Source organism: Brassica napus, chromosome C1 (genome assembly GCF_020379485.1).
Source record: "Brassica napus cultivar Da-Ae chromosome C1, Da-Ae, whole genome shotgun sequence".
Classification (NCBI taxonomy): Eukaryota; Viridiplantae; Streptophyta; class Magnoliopsida; order Brassicales; family Brassicaceae; genus Brassica; species Brassica napus.
In genome coordinates this window covers 9,085,741-9,108,025 of record NC_063444.1, presented here as the reverse complement: position 1 = coordinate 9,108,025, position 22,285 = coordinate 9,085,741, and the positions used below count along the sequence as shown (strand labels likewise).

Here is a 22,285-nt window from a genome sequence, read left to right as displayed (position 1 = left end):
AACCTTTTAATAAACTTTGACAAAAAAAAACATATGGCTAACTAATCTAAACTTAAAACATCAACTCTAAACCCTAAACCCTAAATCTTCAAATCTAAACCCTAAAATATCAACTCTAAACCCTAAACGTAAACCCTAAACCATAAATCTAAACTTAAAACATCAACTTTAAACCTTAAATCATCAACTCTAAACCCTAAACCATGAAACATAAACTCTAACCCTAAACCCCGAAACATCAACTTTAAACCTTCAAATATAAACCCTAAATCATCAACTCTAAACCCTAAACGTAAACCCTAAACCATATTTTTCCGAAATTCGAACCCTAAAACCCAAAACCTTCAAATTTAAACCCTAAACGTAAACGTAAACCCTAAACCGTAAAACCCTAAACCTTCAAATCAAAACCCTAAAACATCAACTTTAGGGTTTTAGGGTTTAGGGTTTAGGATTTAGGGTTTAGAGTTGAAGGTTTAGGGTTTAGGGTTTAGAGTTGATGTTTTAGGATTTAGGGTTTAGAGTTGAAGGTTTAGGGTTTAGGGTTTAGAGTTGATGTTTTAGGGTTTAGGGTTAATTTTTTAGGATTTAGGGTTTAGAGTTTATTTTTTAGGGTTTAGGGTTTAGTGTTGATAGTTTAGGGTTTAGTGTTGATGGTTTAAGGTTTAGAGTTGAAGAGGTTTAGGGTTTAGAGTTTATGTTTTAGGGTTTAGAGTTGAAGGTTTAGGGTTTAGGGTTTAGAGTTGATGTTTCGGAGTTTAGGGTTTAGAGTTGATGTTTCAGGGTTTAGGGTTCGTATTTCAAAAAAAAAAGGGTTTAGATTGATGGTTTAGGGTTCGTATTTCAAAAAAAATAGGGTCTAGGATTGACGGTTTAGGGTTTAGAGTTGAGTTTTAGGGTTTAGGGTTTGAATTTCGAAATAGTATAATTCGAAAAAAAATTTAAAAAAATTATTTTTTATTTTTTTAGATTATTATTTATTTAAATATTTATTTATTATATATATAAAGAACAAGTGCATAAGAATCTTTTGCCACTTAATGAATAAGGTATTTTTGAAAATGTCCATTTAGTGGTGGTAAAAATGAAAAGTGGAAATATGAAAAATTGTAAACATGTAATTTCCCCTAGCATTTACATACTACTATAACTATAATACGACCTAGACTAAGATAAATATCACTTACACATTATCTAGACTATCATTAAGCTATAAACTATATTAAAATATAGATTATGTTCCACATTTAGTAACGAATATGATTTAAAATTATTCAGTAACAAATATGATTTTAAAATAGAATAATAAGAATTGATCATAACTCGTTAAAGTTACAATTTTTTTAAAAAAAAATTATCTAATTACAAATCCTGAAATAGTTGTATTATTTAAATTAATAAATTAATGACTCAGTTAAAAACTAATAATAAATTAATGAATAGCTAAAACATAATAAAACATGACAAATTAGCAAAATTAACTTAAATCATGGAGAACATGATAAATAAAAAAAAATTAAAATTAATAAATTACATGATAAATAAGCAAAATCAAAATAATTATATATCTAATTACATATTTTATAGTTGAATTATTTAAATTAATAAACTATTGACTCAGCTAAAAACTATTAATAAAACTATTTATAAATTAGTGACTTAACTTAAACCTAATTAAACCATGACAAATAAGCAAAATTACCTAGAATCATGGAAATCATGACAAATAAGCTAAGTCACTTTAAAACTATTTATAGATAATTACTCAGCTTAAACCTAATTAAAACATGATAAATAAGCAAAATTACCTAAAATCATGGAAATCATGACAAATAAGCTAAATCACTTCATAAATTATAGTATAGATGAGTGAATCTATTCATCGATAATTAGCTTTAAACAAAAATTCATTAACTCTCAACATGGTATGCTGAAAATTCCAATATTACTTTGAACTTTTGTTCTACTGAAGTTACTAAGGGTTTGTAACAGTCTAATGATAATTAATTTGTGCTAATAACAGTTTAGTGAAAAAGGGTTTGTAAAGGAAAGGTATCTATACCAAAAGGCAAAAGGTTGCATACAGATATAGAAGATATAACGAAAGCAAGACAAAGTAAAAAGTATGGTCTTTAAATATAATTTTTGACTTACTAAAGAAAGCAATCTGGAAAATTTCAGTAACAGAACCAAGCACAACAGGACTTAAGAAAGCAATCTGGAAAATTAAAGCTCCATATAAGCTCAAACACAGCAACACAACTAAAAGAGAGGTACTGCTCTAGAGAAAGTATATGCGTTCGGTGTGGTGCTGAAAGTGAAACGATTAATCACACACTGTTTGAATGCCCACCTACTCTACAACGCTGGGCTCTCTCTACCATTCCAACTCCTCCGGGGATTTTCCCGAGTAATTCTTTATATTCAAATTTGGATTTCTTGCTATTTCGCGCCAAAAAAGGAGGAGTGAACCCAGAAGTGCTGGCTTCATTCCCATAGATCGCTTGGTATATTTGGAAAGCCCGTAATGAGAAGATTTTTAAAGATAAGGATATTTCGCCATTGGATTCGCTGCAACTCGCCGTAAAGAAAGCAGAAAGCACAGAGGAAACCACCAGGAACACGGAAGAGCAACAAAGCTCTGTAAATGGATCAGTACAAGCGACACACACAGCTCGATGGAAATGCCAAATAGATGCGTCTTGGACTAATGCCCACGATAGAGCTGGGCTTGGCTTCGTGCAGATCGATGAGGAAGCTCCGGTTCTGTTTGGTGCTACCGATATTCGTGACATAGCTTCTCCTCTTCATGCAGAAGCTATGCAGGAACTGCTGAAAACAGGACACAGAGAGGTGAGATTCGAGTCTGACTGCAAACAACTGATCAAGCTGCTAGAGAAGGAAGAGGACTGGCCTGCAATGGCACCGGAGTTAGATGAAATAAAAGCCCTATCATCAGATTTTATAGAATTCTCTATATCTCATATTCCAAGATCGATGAATGTCCGTGCCGACACCCTCGCTAAAGGTGGAAGATCACGTGTATTTGGATTTCCTTTTGTCAACTGCTTTGCACCGAATTGGCTAGTTCAAGCTGGCCAAAGGACTGCTAGGTAGTCTTTAAAAGTTTCTATTCGATGTCAAAAAAAAAAAATATATATATATATATATAAAATTTTTGACTTACTATATTGCGATTCATATAGTTATATGATCGATTTTGTTACTTTGGAAGTAAGAAGAGACCAACGTTAGCTTGTAATTAAGAGTATGAGTGAATCTATTCATCGATAATTAGCTTTAAACAGAAATTCATTAACTCTCAACATGGTATGCTGAAAATTCCAATATTACTTTGAACTTTTGTTCTATTGAAGTTACTAAGGTCCCCCCCAGTAAGTTGAGTGAATCATACTACTTGCATTTGAATGCTATAATTATTTATGCTTGTATGAAATTTTCTATTTCTTTTGTTGTAACCAAAAAGTTCAGAACCTAAACCCTTCATGATTTCTAAATACCATCATTGGAAAACACTTAAAATTGTTTTCTATAGGGGTTATTTGTGAAATAACCAAAAAAAAACTAAAATTAGTTTTTAAGAGAGAGATAGGAAGAAAGAAAGGGAGAAAGAATGAGATTTTAGTCATTTTGTGAATTTTGGTTTTTTTTCTTAGCTACTAGATGCAATTTCCCTTTTCTATATATGTAAAAAGAAGAAGGATGGAAGATAAGGTTAATGATAATATGGGCAACTTTTTCGCTAAGGCAATGCGTGGATGTTGCTGAACCACTCGAACATAATCGACACTCTGACATGCTCATAATCTTTAGTTCCCATCACCAATCAATTTGTAAATCAATCTTTATTAAGTCTTTTATCTTTTATTATGTACAACACTACACTGATAGTTTATGGTGGATGCGTATATCTTAGGTAAGCATGACAATTTAGAGTACTAATAATGAGGATAAAAAAGAGAGGCAGTATTTAATTGTAGAGACATTTTGTTGACAAAACTGTGAAAATTACAGATAATATAATTTCTGCAATTGTAAATCTTAAACTGAAAATTAGAATTTGTCAAATCAGAAATGGTTTAGATTTTCTTTTCGTTGAACATCTTCAGATATGTTGGTTTTAATAACAAAAATCCAATACGCTTGACAAAATGTTTCTTGTCCATTTGTTATTTTATTTCCACCAAAATCCAAAATCTTGTCAAATGCTTTGTTTAGTCGACATCAACAATGTAGTGCGATCGACGTCAACAATCGATTTTTATTGATAGATCTTCCCATTCTAATATACATCCTTAAAATTAGCATATGGATTTTGACTTATAGGAGCCAAATACAAAAACATCTGAGCTTGGGATAGCTACGGACATGTAGGCCATAGAAAGAAAGAAAGTGGTCGAATCACGTCTTCAACATGTGAAAATGTTTTAGCGTATCATATTTCTCCACACGATGGATTTTCACACAGAAGAACATAATATCCGGCTTGCTCCTCAATTTTTAAACAATTAATATGCATCAATTGTTTGATCAAATAAATCATCCAAAATATAAAAATGAATAGAACATTTGATTCCAAAACAATAATTGTTCAAACTCCATAAATCTCAGGGTTGTCCCCCTACTCAGTCCGTTTCAAAACACTCGTGTTTTGGAAATTTCAACAAACTTTTAAAAGTATTTGCAATACAAATTTTAACTCACTTTATTACTTGGATTTGTTCATTTTATTAGGATCTACATTGTACTGAATTTATTTGGTATAGGTAAATTATTGAAGCATTAATTTTACAACATACAATCTTATGAAATGAATGAAGAAGTGTTTTAAATTTTTTTTATTAATCCAGTTAACAGTCTGTAGGACCTATAACACAATGGTTTCAGAAAAAGAAAAGCTCAAGAACATTCATACATCAAAGATAGCACTCTAGCAAAAAGCTTCACCTAATTGCTCAGGCTACAAATCTTCCTCAGCTTTTGAATCTAACCATTTCATCGACACTACCAGTCTTTCATCATCTGTCATGCACCATTCAGGCAAAACCTCAACGATTACCTTCTGCAACAGCTTCTGCTCAAATTCATCTATAAGTAGAGCACTGCAAGGTCTTTGATGTTCCCCCTCAAATCAAACAAGACACTGCATAGTCCACGGCGACAACAGTAATCCAAGTGGGAATAAAAATATTAATTTTCCAATACAACGGTTTAATGGGCTATTTGATTTGGTTTAGTCTGTAATTTAACCGGTTTTGATCAAAAACAACAATTTCCATGAACTTGACTCCAAGGCAACTGAACAGAGAGCTAACTGGTAAACTAAAAATTTCATTCACTCATGAGACATGAGCAGATTTCAATTTTTTTACAGCTAAAAAATGTTACAAAAGGAAAAAAAAAAAACTAACAGAAGCAGACACACAACACAAAACCTTAAACCAAGAACATGCTTCTTCAGAAACAAAAGCATACCACTTGACAAAGGAGAAACAAACTCCATTGGAATCTCAACCTACAAAAAAACATTCTTACTAAATCGAAGACAGGTCTTCATAAATGGTCTTGATACCAGGTCTCTCAGACACCGATCTTATACACCTCAAGGCAATCCCAAGAACTTCTTTCGTGCCTTTCTCTGTAACAGGATCACTTCCCATCTCCTGAGCCAACACCGAGTCAAAGCATTCCGCACCACGACCTTCAGCAACACGTAACCTAACCCAATCCGTCAGATCAACACCTTCGTGTTCACCTGTGATCACATCTCCAGCACATCTCCCTGTTAAGATCTCAAGAAGTATCACACCAAATGCATAGACATCTGATTTGAACGAAGGCAACGGTTTCCTCGAAGCAGCTAGCTCAGGAGCTCGGTAACCGAGGATGCCTGCGTCTACAATCTGTTCCACTGTGCCTGCTTGTGTCATGAGACGGTGGAGGCAGTAATCTGCAACGCGCGCGTTTAGCTCTGCTCCGTCCAAGAGTATGTTTGTCGCCTTGAGGTTACCATGTGGGACAGCTCTGTCAAAATGGAGGTAGTTTAGACCACGTGCCACATCTACTGCAACTTTTAGCCGTTGGATCCAAGCTAAAGGAGGACCTCTCTTCCCTGGTCGATCTAGAAACCAAACAAGAACAATAAGTTTGATGAATATAGTGATAGAGAAGTTTATTGAAAGGAGTGTTACCGTAAAGGAAGCTAGCGAGGCTTCCAGGAGATATATAATCAGAAAGAATAAGCTTCTCGTGTTGAGTAGGACCCCAATAGTATCCTCGTAGTGTCACAACATTAGGATGTCTAATGTTTGCAAACTTCTTCACTTCTTTAGCAAACTCCTTTCTCTGCTTTGCAACGCCTTCTCTTAGCCACTTCACGGTTAGAAACACTCCTCTATCAAGCGTTGCCTTGTAAGAAGTCCCGTGGCTACTTCTTCCCAGTACTTCAGCTGGTGCCCTAGACAACTCCTCTGGAGTCAGTTTGATAGAATCATCCAGAAACTGCAGCTCTCCCACAAGTCTGTCCGGTGACCTAACATCAAGCCGTGCTAGTTGTTGATCAGCTGGGAATGAGTCTCCTGAGCCAGGTGACGACCATGACAGATTACTCGTCTTTGAAGGAGAGAAGCCCGTTGCAACAGCTACTAGCTTTTCATCTGGAGATGAGGAGCCTTTTCTTGAAGCGGCGAGATCCTCAGCAGAGATAACCATACTACCTCCACTGCCTGAGGGGATTGTCCTATTAATATCTTTACCTGTGACACCACAACGCTCTTGCTGTCTTCTTGATTTGCAGATGCAAAATAGGAGGATAGCCACAAGGATGAGGATTACAAGAGCAACGGCGCAGGAAACTATTATCACAACCTTAATAAGTAAGTTCCTTGGCTTCTTCCTCTTGGAAGCTTCTGATGCATTTGAACCAAGGGATCCAGCAGGGAAGATGAGCTTGCTGTTTCCAGGATAAAAGGAAGATGGTGGGAAGTTCCTCAGATTCTCTGGCACAGTCCCTGATAGATCGTTGTATGAAACATTAAAGGCCATAAGACTTGTAGATAAGTTGCTGGGGAGTGGTCCAGTGAAATGATTTTGGGACACGTCTAGTGAGCTTAGAGAGACCATGGAGTCTGGCAAAGATCCAGACAAACTATTTGCTGCGAGATTCAGCACTTGGAGACTGGTCAAAGCTCCCAAAACACCAGGAAGATTACCATCAAACCGGTTGTGGGAGAGGTCAAGAAGACGTATTCTGGAACCAGAAGAAGGCAGGAGGGGTCCTATGTTACCTAACATCCCATTGTTTTGAAGGTGGATTTCTTCCAAGGTGGGCATGGATAGTAATGCACTTGGGAGTGGCCCTTCCAAGCTGTTGGAACTTATATCGAGAACACGGAGTTTCGGATAATGGGTTGGGATCCGTTCTGGAAGTGAGCCTGTGAGCTTATTGAAGGAAAGGTTAAGATGATTTGCTCGGAGAAGCTGAGGTGAGACATCTGGAAACGACCCAGTGAAACGGTTCTGGCTGAGATCAAGATACTCAACATTCTCCCATTTTGACCATCTTGTCAAGTTTCCTTCAAACTGGTTGTTTGAGAGATCAAGCAAGACGCAGCTTCCAGTCAAGAGAGGAAGCTCTCCTGTGAGTGAATTTGAAGAAAGATCAAGGCTGTGAAGAGTTGTTGACATGATATCACTTACTCCCCCTGCAACACAAACAAAAAGAGTTAGATTTTTAGTTTTCTTGGTGCCACCAATATATAACAATCCCCACTCTCTAGCTAAGAGCATACCTGAGAGATTGTTGCCACTCAAATCCAGCGTTGCTAAAAGCAAAGAGTCACCTTTCAACAAGTTATTGGGAAGTGAACCTGAGAATCTGGTGTTGCTAAGCTTGAGCACTTGAAGATCATAGACATAATTAAAACCAGGCAACTCTCCGGATAACTCGTTGTAGCTAAGATCCAAGACTTTCAAGTTCTGAAACAACTGAAACCCACTAGTCAACGAACCTTCGAGCTGATTGTGGCTGAGGTTTAAGTGATTGATGCTCTCAGAAACACCAGGCACCAGCTTCCCAGACGTTGTCACCAATCTGTTCCCACTGAAATCCACATAGCTCGCATTCGTTAAAATGAAAAACTCTCCGTCAAGATTACCATCAAACGAGTTAGCATGCAAGTCAAGCACTTGAAGACTCGAAATCAACTCAAAGCCCTTTGGGATTTTCCCGGTAAATCCGTTAGAAGACAGATTCAAGTAAAGCAGCTCGTTCAGCCTTGTCAGGGACTTTGGCAAAGGTCCAGATAAGGAGTTACGGCTCATATCCAACGACTGAAGCGAAACCAACTCACCCATAGACTCCGGAACCTCACCAGAGAAGTTGTTACCAGCTAAAGAAAGATTCTTCAAGCTCACTGACCCACCAAACTCTTTAGGCAGCGAAGAAGAGAAGAGGTTATCAGACAAATCCAGGAACTGGAGACTTTTGAAACCGCCTAAGTTACTTGGTAAGACACCGGAAATGGAGTTGTTAGCCATGGAGAGTTTGACGAGCATTGTCAAGTTAGAGAACAAACTGAAATCAGCATCTGCAGACAAACCCACACTGTCCAAAACAACAGCAGCTACATTACCACCGTTGCAGACGATACCGTTCCAGGAAGAAGGACAGCCGTTGAAGTCGATGGACTCATCGTTCCAGGAGTTGAGGACAAACCCTGTAGGGTCATGTTTGATTCCTTTCTTGAATTCAAGCAGTGCCATGATGTCCTGTGAAGGAAGTTGCCCCATTGCAGACAGGAAAAACATGGACAGAAGTAGTAACAAAATCCTCATCCTTGACTTAAAAAAGGTTCCCTCAAAGCTACAGTTTTTTGCAGAAACCCAACAACCTACCAACACAGAACATTCATGGAACACAAGTCGTCAATCTGACAGAAAAGTTAATGAACCAAAGTTAGAAACCATCAAAGTTACAAGCGAAAGTTTCAATCTTTGCGCAAAAATCAATACACAGAATGAAGAAAAATCTACCCCAATCAAACGAAATGCAAGTAGCAAAGAGAGAAGAGACAAGCTTGAACCGAAGGGAATCAGCTGGAAATAAACATTAAATAGAACAGATGAGCTAATTTAATTCAATGTTGGGTGGTCCCATTCGGAGATCTATCCTAACCTCAAAGCAAAGAGAGAATATAAAAAAAAGGAAGGATTTTTATCTTACCGGAATGAAAATGCCGACAGAGCTGAGGAAGAAGAAAGACAAAAACTTTGAAGCAGAATCGTCTTGTTTCTTTAGCTCATGCACTACTGCTACTGAGTTTTTTTTTTTTTTTTTTGGATTTGGTTCACAACACAGTAGAGTGAACCAGTGAGACAGTGAGAAACTTTTTGTGGGTCACACTTTGAATGTCACTGTAACTGTTTACGAAGAACCAAACAAAGAAGGCTAAAAACAAAAGCAAAGATGGGAAAAATTGCTAGACAGTGACGAGAACGACAAGGACTCCGTAAAGAGGGTAAATGATATTTTAATTTTTTTACTTTTGTTGGGTTCACGAGAAAGACATAATAGTTTGCTTTTTTCCATAGTCTTTTCAGAAGTAAAAGGCTAAAGAGTAGCGGGAGAAATATTCGGTCTTTCTTTTTAATTTTTTTATTATTCACTGTTTTAGTGAGCGAGTCACAGATGTGCCTAAGCGGCTAAGCATAACTATATAGAACGCTAAAAAAAATTACACATAGAACATACAATTTGGCACATTATCTATAAGATTAAAGCACAATGTTGGAGGTTGGAGGTCGCGAAAATGCTTAGTTAGCCGCTAGACCAATGCTTCCTTCCATCTACTATGGTGGTTCAGCAAATGGATCTGTAAGCTCACTGCTAAAACCTTGTTTCCATAACCTTTTGTACACGTACCTCAACAATTCTTAAGGATGAGTCTTATTAGATGTGTAGCCTGAGAAACTCTTGGAAGATGAATTTGTTGTGAACAAAATGAAGTCTAATGAAAACAACCTTAAACTCTCTTTCATGAATGTCATGGACACATCTCCATCAAAGTTGTTTTTTTTTTCTTTCTTTCTTGCAGTTTCATGAAGAAACTTCTACAATAACAAAATGAGGTTAGAGGCAACCGTTACAATCACCTTGCAAATAATATGCATCCAAAGGTTTATTTGTACATTTAGAATATTGACTCTCATTGCCAAGAGATAAAAAAAACTTGGACGATTGTTAGAGCATGCGCAACGGTGAGACTCATTGGAGTCCTTAGCGACAAGGGCATTTCGGATTAATCTTGGATATTTTAGAATTTTAAAAAAAAAAAAAAAAAAAAATGACCATTCACGGGCCGCCACGTAGTCGTGGGGACCCACAAATAGTGCAAAGATTCACTAAGAAAGAGTCTTTATTTAGGAATTTTAATGGTTGAATCCTTAGCTTTTGGTGGGGTCCACTGATTATTTAATTATTTTTTTCCTAAGTACTCTCACTTAATGATTCCCGTTGCCATGCTCTTATGTTTAATACACGATTTGAAATGTAAATTCGTTTGGTGGACATCAAAGTCAAAGTTTTTTTTAACTTTCTCTGACTTGAACAAGACCCTACTCAATCAAATAGTTTCATTTTCTTGCAGTAGGTTAAAACTTAAAAGCAGTTTATGTTTATGCAAATCATGACTTTATATTGGCATTATTAATGTTTTAAGTTGTTTCCATTACAGTTTCTTTCAGCTGGTCAGAGGCTGCTCATCCTCTGGGACTAAAGCCATGGATCCACTTATTGAATCAGCTGTTACTCAGATGACTGGGTTTTTCTTTTATGTTTCTTTCAATACTTCACTCTGTACTGCTTGTGAAGCTTTGATTCTGGCTGTTTGCCTCTGATAGTGCGAGTACCTGCTACCTCCTATCAATTAATGCAGGTCACCAGATAATGTAGAATGTTTTTTTTTCTAGTTGAACAATACAACAAAGAGGCGCACTTATTTAAGAACCTCACTTATATGTGTAATAGACCAGTAGAGATGAACTTTCCCTTTGTGTTTAATGCAGAAAGGGCCTTGTGAAGAGCGAATGGAGGCGGCTTTTTTCAAGCCTCCACTTTCGAAACAGCGTGTGGAATATGCAGTGATACATATAAGAGATTCATCCGCTTCTACTTTGGTATGCTCTCTTGGTTGTTCAAAATAGTTTTAAGTCTCTATTTGTTCATAATTGTTAAATCTCTATTCTTGTGGCAAGCTGACTTTGGATGCGGTTTTGGTAGTTGATATCTTGCATATTCACATTGTTTTATCCATTTATTCATGTGCATTTTCATCATATAGATTAGGATTTAGCCATGTCTAGGTTGCATTTTGCATACATATGTCTCTATTAGGTATTGGAGTACCACATGGAGTTCCTGGAGACATTTGGGTACATTTGGAACTCAAGGGAGGTGATTAGAGTGATCTTTGGACGAGCACTGCCTGGAGCGACTTCCCGGAGCGACAACATGAAGTCGCTGTGACACACATCCCGGAGCAACGTAGAGAGGTCGCTCGCGTTTCTATCGCGAGACACCCCTCCCAGAGCGACTTGCCAGAGCGACATGAAGAGGTCGCTCGCGTTTCTATCGCGAGACACCCCTCCCAGAGCGACGTTCCGAGGTCGCTCGTGTTTCCATGGCGAGACGACACCCAACGAAGCCCGAAGCGACCTCTCAGAGCGACCCACTGAGGTCGCTCCCGAAGGCCGGAGCGACTTGTCAGAGCGACATGCCGAGGTCGCTCCACGTCTATTTGCCTGTCGAACTCATGTTTTTCAAAGGGCCTTTTGGTCATTTCATTATGCACGTTTTACATTGCCAAAAAACCTAAGTTAAGTATTTTTGTAAGCCATTGGAGGCAAGAATCTCTTTTTCCAGAGAACAACTAATAAAAACTTCTTTGGATTCAGATTTCATTTCTTTCATCAGGTGTTCTTATTGATTTCTTATCTATTTCTCTACATGATTAATCTGAAATCCAATATGGGTTTAAGAGGAATCATGGAGATTAGTGAGTAATCACCTTTTGAATTCATGGGTTAGGGAGATTAAGGGTGATTAGATTAGCTCTAGGATGTTTTAGTGTAGATCATTCTTGTTCCTTGCTAGTAGAGTATTCATAATGCATCTTCTGAGTTGGTCACTCAAAAGTTGATCTTTAGGCATTACCCACCCACAAGGTGTTTGATGAAATGCCTGAGACAACTCTCCTAAGCTTTTAACATACTTTACCAAAGACATTTGTTGTTAAAGGTGTTAAGATAGCCAATAGACTTATTAGTAATGATTGCTTTCATATTATTCAACCAAAGACATTTGATGTTTGAGATATGTTAGTAAATGAACATTCATCTAGACATAGAGTTTGTTTAAGATTGTGTCTAAGCTTAAGGTTGATAGTTTGATTGATCGTTTGCCATCCTTAATTCGAAACTTGATCACCCAAGTTCTAATCCCTATGCCCATGAGTTCTCTTTTCCCTTAGTCAAGAAAGTATCATTCTGTAATTGCTTTCTAGTATTAGTAGTAGTTTAAAACCCATCTAAATCAGTGGTTGCACTTAGATTAAGTGAGTACTTGCATTCTCATTGTTTCGAATTCCCTCAGAACTGGTTCGACAATCACTATACTACAACATTTGTCTTAGGAGCCTTGAAAAATCATAAAATCAAATTGGCGCCGTTGCCAAATTCTGAGTAGATTTAAACATTGAGATTTAGTCACTTGCTTGAGACTAAGTCATTTTAATTTTGTTTTGTTACTGATTCTTCTTCTTCACCTACCTTTCACTTTCAGGTGTATGAACTTGAGGAGCAGGGGTCCATCAAACCTAGTTCCAATAGTACCAGACATCAGAGCTTTCGAGAGGGAGTGTGCTAGAGCTAGAAGAGAAGAACAACAAGCCCACTTTCAGAGATTCGATATTGATATGGAAGATCAACCGCAAGGGGCAGAACACCAACCGCGGGCAGCTCGATCCATTGGTACTTATGACCGGCCCAACATTCATGGTCATAGACTGGGAATACGAGCACCGGCTGTGGCAGCCAACAACTTTGAGGTCAAGTCAGGACTCCTCAACGTGATCGAGAACAACAAGTATCATGGCTTGGCTCTAGAGGATCCATTTGATCACTTGGATAGGTTCGACAGCTACTGTGGGTTGTCAAAAACCAATGGTGTGTCTGAGGATGCCTTGAAGCTGCAGTTATTCCCTTTCTCTTTGGGGGATAAGGCACGTCAGTGGGAGAAGTCTCTATCCAGCGACTCTATCACTACTTGGGATGAGTGCAAGAGAGCATTCTTGGAGAAATTCTTCTCATCCTCAAGAACTGCTAAGCTGAGAAATGAGATCTCCAGTTTCCAACAGAAGAACTTGGAAGGATTCAGTGAAGCCTGGGAGAGATTCAAGGGCTACCAAGCTCAATGCCCACACCATGGTTTCTTTAAGGAGAGCTTGCTGAGCACATTCTACCGTGGTGCTCTTCCTAAGTACAGGGCCAGACTGGATACAACTAGCAATGGTTTCTTCTTGGGGAGAACTGAGGAAGATGCAGAGGAGCTGGTTGACAACATGGTAAAGAGTGATGCAGTCTACAGTGGAGACCACGACAGAGGCAGTCGAACAGATGATAAGCAGACGAGGAAGGAGTTGAAAGCTCTACAGGATAAGATAGACATCCTCCTTACTGATAAAGCCACACAAGAGCAGCTTCACTTTGTTGGTAACCCAAGCTAAGAGACACCAACTGTTGTCCATGAGGTTGAGGGTTTGGAAAGTCAGGAAGAGCTGTGTTTCATCAACAACAATGGTAGTTGGTACAAAAAAAAGCCCAACTTTCAGTACAACAATTACCAACAGAAATCCTACCCCAACAACCAACAGAGTGGTTATCCACCTAGAAACAACCAGCAAGGCAGCTATCAACCTCAGCAAAACCCCTCATCTGGTTCCTCTGCTCCTCAAGAGAGCAGCACTGACACCCTGCTGAAACAAATCTTGGAGTCTCAGATTAGAAGTGAGAAGCATGTTGGTTATGAGTTGAAAAACCTTCATTCCAAGATTGATGGGAGCTACAATGAGCTCAACAACAAGTTCTCACATCTTGCTTCTACAGTCAAGAATTTAGAGAATCAGTTTGCTTCCATGAACACTCACCAGACTCGCCAGCAAGGATCTCTACCTGGAAAATCTGACCAAAACCCCAAGGAGGCCAAAGCTATCACCCTTAGGAGTGGTAAGCAGTTACCTCCTACAACCCTCACCAGGGATGCTGAGAAACTAGGTGAGGAGGTGGCCATCAACTTAGATGATGAAGTGGTGATTGTTGATGAGAAAATCAATGATGAAATCTTGGAGAAGATTGTGGAAGCCAAAGGTAAAGGAAAGGTTGGGGAAGAGAAGAAAACAGTGAAATATGGTGAAGTTCTTGCTCCAGCAAGTGAGAATTCTTTTGTTCCTCCTCCCTATGAACCCAAACTACCATTCCATGGTAGATTCAAGAGGCAGCTGCTAGAGAAGTACAAGGCTTTGTTTGAGAAGCAAATGAGTGAAGCTCAGGTTGCAATGCCCATCATCGATGCTTTCATGTTGATTCCTCAATACAACAAGTTCCTGAAAGATGTTGTAGCTGCAAAGAAGAAGGAAATGAAAAGCATGATGATTCTTACCCATGAGTGCAGTGCCATCATCCAGAGGCTTGATGTTCCAGAGAAGTTAGAGGATCCAGGATGCTTCACACTACCTTGTGCTCTTGGACCTATGGTATTTGAGAAATGTCTCTGCGATTTGGGAGTTAGTGTCAGCGTGATGCCTTTGTCTGTTGCAAAGAAGCTTGGATTCACTCAGTACAAGAAGTGTAGACTCTCTCTGGTGTTAGCTGATCGTTCAGTGAAGTACCCTGTGGGCATCTTAGAGGACCTACCTGTGAAGATTGGAAGGTATGAGATACCTACAGATTTTGTGGTGCTTGAGATGGGTGAGGAGGCTCAAGATCCATTGATTCTTGGAAGGCCATTCTTAGCTACAGCAGGAGCAATTGTTAAGGTGAAAGAGGGCACGATTGATCTCCATTTGGGTAAAGGGCATGTTCTCCATTTTGACATCAAGGAGAAAATGAAGAAACCAACTGTGTTCGGGCAAGCCTTCTACATTGAAGAGATGGGCACTCCTGCTGATGAACCCCTTGAAGAGTTACCACCTGAGGACAACGAGGAGGGAGCATCTCCCTCTACTCATTCCCCATAGAAGGTAACCCACTACTTTCCCTTGTATATACCATTTCGTTTTTGCATATTAGTTTTCTCTTTTTGGGTATCTCTCTCTCCCTGACAACACAGAGACTGTGTGATTTAAGTGTGGGGGAGGTACCAAGTATTTGATCACGTTTGCTTTGATGTTGTTTCATTGAGTCATGCATTGCATACCTATTTGCATAAAAAAAAAATCATTTAGTTTGCATCATTTGCATTTCTAGGAGAGTCTAGAGCATATAAGTTGCATTTACTTACATTGGGAGCAATGATTTGAGATGCCTTGTAAAGAACATTACTTTGCACCTGAGTAGCTTATGCACCTCTCAAAAAGACTTGTATGCTTCGAGCCTTGAAAACTCTTCCTGAAACTTTTTGATTGCTGAAACTTAACCTTTGAAGCCAACTACAACCTTGTTTGAACTGAACGAACTTAATGCTTCTTGCTTATAGTCCCTTGTGTACTGAGTCATGGAAATACACACTTGAGTTGTCACATCCTTTATGTCAATCTTTTTTGACAAACTCTAGTGGTACACCATTCCCAAAACCCTTCCCTCTTTTTGAGCTTTCATTATTTGATGAGTGAGGCCTTTTTCGGAAAGCCTTACATGTGCATATTGTTGAGAGTATCGGGAACGACAATGTTTGGTCTTCATTCTTGCTAGATTAGGCACTCTATTGTCTAGCTATAGGTGGGGGTGAGTGTGGTGACTATGATTTGGAAGCATGAAAAGTTCGAAGGAAAAGAATAGACTCTTTGTGTTTAAATGGATAATCTTATTGGAATTAATAGATAAACGTCTAGCTCGAGTTTATGAAAAGTCTTGGCCCCCGAAAAAAAAAAAGAGAAAAAGAAAGAAAATGGGGCTAGCAAAGTTGTTTAGAGCTAAAATTTGTTTAGAATTTGAGAAAATCCTTTATAGATTTCAAAGAAAAAGAGTTTTATGTGCAAAGTATTCTTGGGATCTTTTGGTGAGAGATGGAAGTTGGGTTTGACATTGGGAAGTGATTGTGTAACTTGTATGTTTGGGAAAAGGGTAGAACAATGGAGATTGAGCATTGTATGCATGAGTTGGTCCTTTTCTTAGATATATTATGTGCAATGTCAAGGCTACTTGTTTTGAGAGTAAACCACTTTAAAAGATCATGGATTTTGAACCTCTTGACCCACTTGAATAAAATCCTTCCCTTACTCAACCAAATGATTTGAATCAATTGACCATTTGCAAGAATTCACTTGATGCTATGCTTAATGAACTTGAGAGTTGGCTGATTTGCATGTGTGAATGCATGATGATGAGTGTAGGGATGAAAAGAGTTGAGATATGCCTAGAGAAGCTAGAGTATAATAAGAGAGGGTGTACTAATGCTGAATTTAGATGTTGATTTGAGTGCTTTGTGTGTTTCTTTTGGCAATGAGCTCCCACCTTCAAACCTCTCTCCCTATGAGTTCCAAATAGTTCACTTGAGGACAAGTAAAAGGATAAGTTTGGGGGAGTTGATATCTTGCATATTCACATTGTTTTATCCATTTATTCATGTGCATTTTCATCATATAGATTAGGATTTAGCCATGTCTAGGTTGCATTTTGCATACATATGTCTCTATTAGGTATTGGAGTACCACATGGAGTTCCTGGAGACATTTGGGTACATTTGGAGCTCAAGGGAGGTGATTAGAGTGATCTTTGGACGAGCACTGACTAGAGCGACTTCCCGGAGCGACAACATGAAGTCGCTGTGACACACATCTCGGAGCAACGTAGAGAGGTCGCTCGCGTTTCTATCGCGAGACACCCATCCCAGAGCGACTTGCCAGAGCGACATGAAGAGGTCGCTCGCGTTTCTATCGCGAGACACCCCTACCAGAGCGACGCTCCGAGGTCGCTCGCGTTTCCATGGCGAGACGACACCCAACGAAGCCCGGAGCGACCTCTCAGAGCGACACACTGAGATCGCTCCCGAAGGCCGGAGCGACTTGTCGGAGCGACATGCTGAGGTCGCTCCACGTCTATTTGCCTGTCGAACTCATGTTTTTCTAAGGGTCTTTTGGTCATTTCATTATGCACGTTTTACATTGCCAAAAAATCTAAGTTAAGTACTTTTGTAAGCCATTGGAGGCAAGAATCTCTTTTTCCAGAGAACAACTAATAAAAACTTCTTTGGATTCAGATTTCATTTCTTTCATCTGGTGTTCTTGTTGATTTCTTATCTATTTCTCTACATGATTAATCTGAAATCCAATATGGGTTTAAGAGGAATCATGGAGATTAGTGAGTAATCACCTTTTGAATTCATGGGTTAGGGAGATTAAGGGTGATTAGGTTAGTTCTAGGATGTTTTAGTGTAGATCATTCTTGTTCCTTGCTAGTAGAGTATTCATAATGCATCTTCTGAGTTGGCCACTGAAAAGTTGATCTTTAGGCATTTCTCACCCACAAGGTGTTTGATGAAATGCCTGAGACAACTCTCCTAAGCTTTTAACATACTTTACCAAAGACATTTGTTGTTAAAGGTGTTAAGATAGCTAATAGACTTGTTAGTAATGATTGCTTTCATATTATTCAACCAAAGACATTTGATGTTTGAGATATGTTAGTAAATGAACATTCATCTAGACATAGAGTTTGTTTAAGATTGTGTCTAATCTTAAGGTTGATAGTTTGATTGATCGTTTGCCATCCTTAGTTCGAAACTTGATCACCCAAGGTCTAATCCCTATGCCCATGAGTTATCTTTTCCCTTAGTCAAGAAAGTATCATTCTGTAATTGCTTTCTAGTATTAGTAGTAGTTTAAAACCCATTTAAATCATTGGTTGCACTTAGATTAAGTGAGTACTTGCATTCTCATTGTTTTGAATTCCCTCAGAACTGGTTCGACAATCACTATACTACAACATTTGTCTTAGGAGCCTTGAAAAATCCTAACATCAGTAGTTTATTAGACTCTCTACTTGACTATCCAACAACACTTCAATCCATTATCGGCGTTGACATCTCACCCAAGGGTCTTGCCCGCGCTGCTAAATTATGCAAAATCATGAACCACCGTTTTTATTCCCATGCTTCTCCCTTCCGAAAGTGGTTTACTTGGGGATGGTATGTCTCTGTTTGTGACCCCCGAAGGAACCCTGGCTCTAAATATCAAGACCCTTAGACGACTAATCTTGACGATACTATGGTTGATTGACTTATGTTTGTGCGTATCTTGTGTGTTCTGGTTTTAGATGCTACATGTAAAACTAAACAAGGAAGCTTGCAACGTTAACACTGCAACACTTTATGATGGTTCCATCCTAGAGTTTGACTCTAGGCTACTAAACTTGCGGAATGGCATAACTACAGCGTAGAGTTTAGCGGTGTTGGTGGGTCTGGTGAAGTAGAACCAGGGTTTGCTTCTCAGATAGCTGTGTTTAAACGGGAAGCTTCAGCTGTTGAGAATGTTTCAGAAGGTATGAGTAAACATAAACATTCTCATTAATTATCAACAATGTACAAGTGAGGTTTATATACACTTCATAATCAACTCTAAACCGAGTCTAACCGGTAAACTAATCAACAATATGATTCGCTCTGATACCATATGAGTAAACATAAACATTCTCATTAATTATCAACAATGTACAAGTAAGGTTTATATACACTTCATAATCAACTCTAAACCGAGTCTAACTGGTAAACTAATAAGCTAATACTAAACCGATATGTACATGACTTTATATACACTAACATAAGGGTTGATGCAACCTTATAAAGTCATATGGGAATGGAAGAAAGGCAGTGGAGAAAAGAAAGACTGATGGGAGCTTTTGGATTAAGGAGTATGGAGTAGAGAATATTGCAAGCAATGTGATGATGTGTCATCTATATATAAAAACCTCAAAGCTTGTTTAGTCCTTTTGCCTTGGCTTTTGCTGAGTAACCATAAAAACAGTACATTTTATGTTGTGTATTGTCTCTAGTCTAGTCTATATACAAGTCCATGGACTTGTTATCATTGTCCTCGCTTCTCCAAAGCTGACTTTTCCAGGAAAATGCATTTGCGTTCTTGATCTGGAACCCTGATTTTTTGAGAACATAATTAGTGCTTGAACTTTATTTATTTTATAGAGTTAAAGTTATTTATTTGTCTATTTAAATATATTATGAAATGGGTCAACCCTAGCTCAACCCACTAATGTATAAACAAAATATAAAAACTCTATCTTAACATCCTTAGGCTTGACGATGAAATATTTTGATAGACAAAACAAAGAAGCATAAGCATAAGGGATTAACATTCTAGAAAATATATAATTTTATACCAAAGTAGAGATGGTTAATTAGCCGCACGTTTTGTAGTTTGGAGGTCCTAAAGATGGTTAATTAGCCGCTAGACAGTTACGTGAGAACTTCCATCTACTGTGGTGGTGGTTCAGGAAATGGATATTGTAAGCTCACCGCTAGTCCTTGTTTCCGTAATATTTTATATGTGTGTCTCTACAATTCCTGCAATCATTATTACATGACATGTTCCTTTCTCAAACCTAGGCTGCAACGATTTGTAACAAGTTGGCAGTGGCTGTGAGTATGCTCGGTACTTCAGAAGTTTAGTTCTTGCATGGTCAGTCACTTGAAATATATCAGCCAGTACTCTAACAGAAGTGTTAAGACTCTTAACTTCATTATGTGTCCAAAGGATTTTTCTTGGCAATGAGAGAGTTAACAATCTAAATGTACAAAGGATTTTTCTTTGTGTTTTCAGACACTTTCTACAATGACCTTGCAAATTAATATGCACTCAAAGGTTTCTTTGTACATTTAGATTGTTTGATAAAAAAAAAAAAGACTCTCTCATTGCCAAGAGATAAATAAATCTTGGACGATTGTGTGATGTTAATGCACAATTTGAAATGTAATTGGTTTGATTGACCCATTGAGCTCAAAGTCAAAGTTTTTTCTTTTCTTTTTTTTTTTTAACTTTCTCTGACATGAACAAGACTACTCACTCAATCACTAGTTTCCTTTTTCTGTGTTCGTCACACTCAATTCGATATTTGCTAGTTTCCTCAAAAATTACGATACTCCATTTACTACAATCTTTTTTTTTTTTTTGTCATCTATATATTTCATTCCAAGATCATACGAGATCAAAACAACCAGTTAAGGTACAAACAAAAGACCAACACTAAGACTCTTCCACGAACAAGTCTACACCTCTTATTTTCATCCAAAAAAAACATGAACCCATACACAAGGTTTCTATTAAACAGGAGTTCCTTTACCTTGTAAACCACCCAAAAAACCTCCATTTTTACCATGAGACTGATCAACTACACACAGAGGGGAGCTTCCTCACTTTCAAACAGATCGCGTAACCAAAAGGGTGGCCCCTCTGCAACATACGACTGATAATAGCCTCCCTTAATCACACTCTGAGCTATGTGGAAAGCGCCTGTGTTAGTTGATCTATCTTCCTTCATCACCCTCCACCATTCCAGTTTCTTCAACCTTTCAACTATCTGCACGTACTGCTTTCTGAAGTTTGGCCATGCATGTGGTCTTAGTATCACATTGATCAAAGTTGTATCATCAAAAGCAATGATGACTCTCTTTAGATGATGCGCATGACAGCTTTCCAGAGCCCACAGTAGACCTTTGAACTTCGCTTCATGAAGGGAATCAGTGTTCGAGAACGCTCTCCTACTGTGTATTTGGACCTTCCCGTGATCATCCCTTACCACCCACGAAGCTCCACTACCAGATTGCTTCTTGTCCCACGCTATTCCGATGTTGCATTTTAGCCAACCACGGTGAGGAACGGACCAAGATTTCGCAACTTCCATCTCTGCCTCCTGTTCTTCCGCCTTCCTTCTATTCTCATTACTTCGAGCCAAAACCCATAAATGTGACTCCTCCATAATCTTCTCCACCAGCTCAATTGGATAGTACTTCTTCCCTTCAAAAATGACCCTGTTTCTGTATTTCCACAAGTACCAAACTATCCAAGGAATAGCATTTCTAAATCTCTCATCAATTTCTCTGTTTTTCATCATCAGAAACAAACTGTGAAAATTGGAGAAGTGTGAAACGGCATCGAAACCAAATTGCGGAGTAGGAACATTGGCCAATGCCCAAACCTGTCTTGCTATGGAGCATCCAAAAATGATGTGATTTATAGACTCACCCTGATAGCCACAGGCTTGACACACCGGATCCATTTTGATACCTCTTTTGACCAAAAGTTCACCAACAGGAATTGCATTACTGATTGCTCTCCAAATGAAGTTCTTAATCTTTGGGACCGTGGGAATTTTCCAAACTTCATTCTTCAAATCGTTCAAAGAAGGTCTCATCTCTGCTACTCTGATTTCTTCTTCTCTGTTGAACCTATTGATGAACCAATATCCCGACTTCACTGAATAGCTACCATTCCTGTTGTGTAACCAGACCCAATAATCTTGTTGATCAAAAGCAGTTTGCATCGCCAAAATTCTTTTGATATCTTCTTCATAAAACAACTCTTGCAGCTTATCCAGCCTCCAACAATTATTTTGAGGGTCAATCAGTTTATCTACTGTCAGCATCAAATCGACGAAGATATTTTTCATCAGCGGTCTCCTTCTAACATCTCCCTCTATCCAATCATCGACCCACACTGAGACAGTCGTTCCATTACCCAAGTGTTTCCTCAAACCTTGAAATAACAGCTCCTTTCCAAATTGTATGCTTCTCCATCCATACGAAGGTCTCGATCCATTTTTTGCATTTAAGAAGTCTGAATTTTCGAAATACCTGCTCTTGAAGAATCTTGCGAAGAGGGATTCAGGGTGATTGAGGATTCGCCACGCTTGCTTGGCCAAAAGAGCTTGATTGAAACTTTGTAAATCTTTGAATCCCAAACCTCCCTGTTCTTTTGCCAGACACAACGTAGACCAACTGAGCCAGTGCATTTTCCGTTTGTGCTCTAAAGAGTTCCACCAGAAG

General features: G+C 38.5%; 1 protein-coding gene and 1 non-coding gene across 5 annotated transcripts; both read right to left on the bottom strand.

The window, feature by feature from the left end:
* Positions 1 to 5,332: 5,332 nt before the first annotated feature.
* LOC106375680 (LRR receptor-like serine/threonine-protein kinase GHR1) lies at positions 5,333 to 9,462 on the bottom strand. Of its 4 annotated transcripts, none has more exons than XM_022708354.2 (5): positions 9,245 to 9,462; positions 9,055 to 9,117; positions 7,812 to 8,951; positions 6,213 to 7,724; positions 5,333 to 6,142 (listed from the first exon to the last, which is right to left on the bottom strand). In XM_022708354.2, exons 3-5 carry the CDS (start codon positions 8,854 to 8,856, stop codon positions 5,556 to 5,558), a joined length of 3,144 nt encoding a protein of 1,047 aa, XP_022564075.1. In that variant the 5' UTR covers positions 8,857 to 8,951; positions 9,055 to 9,117; positions 9,245 to 9,462; the 3' UTR covers positions 5,333 to 5,555. The 4 variants fall into 4 exon arrangements, with proteins under 4 accessions (XP_022564075.1, XP_013671109.1, XP_013671107.1 ...); XM_013815655.3 differs by having other exon boundaries at positions 7,812 to 8,912; XM_013815653.3 differs by lacking the exon at positions 9,055 to 9,117.
* Positions 9,463 to 13,400: 3,938 nt separating this feature from the next.
* Positions 13,401 to 13,507, bottom strand: LOC125581028. The gene has a single exon (XR_007318739.1). It is a non-coding gene; the product is annotated as a small nucleolar RNA R71 (small nucleolar RNA).
* Between the last annotated feature and the right edge of the window lie 8,778 nt (positions 13,508 to 22,285).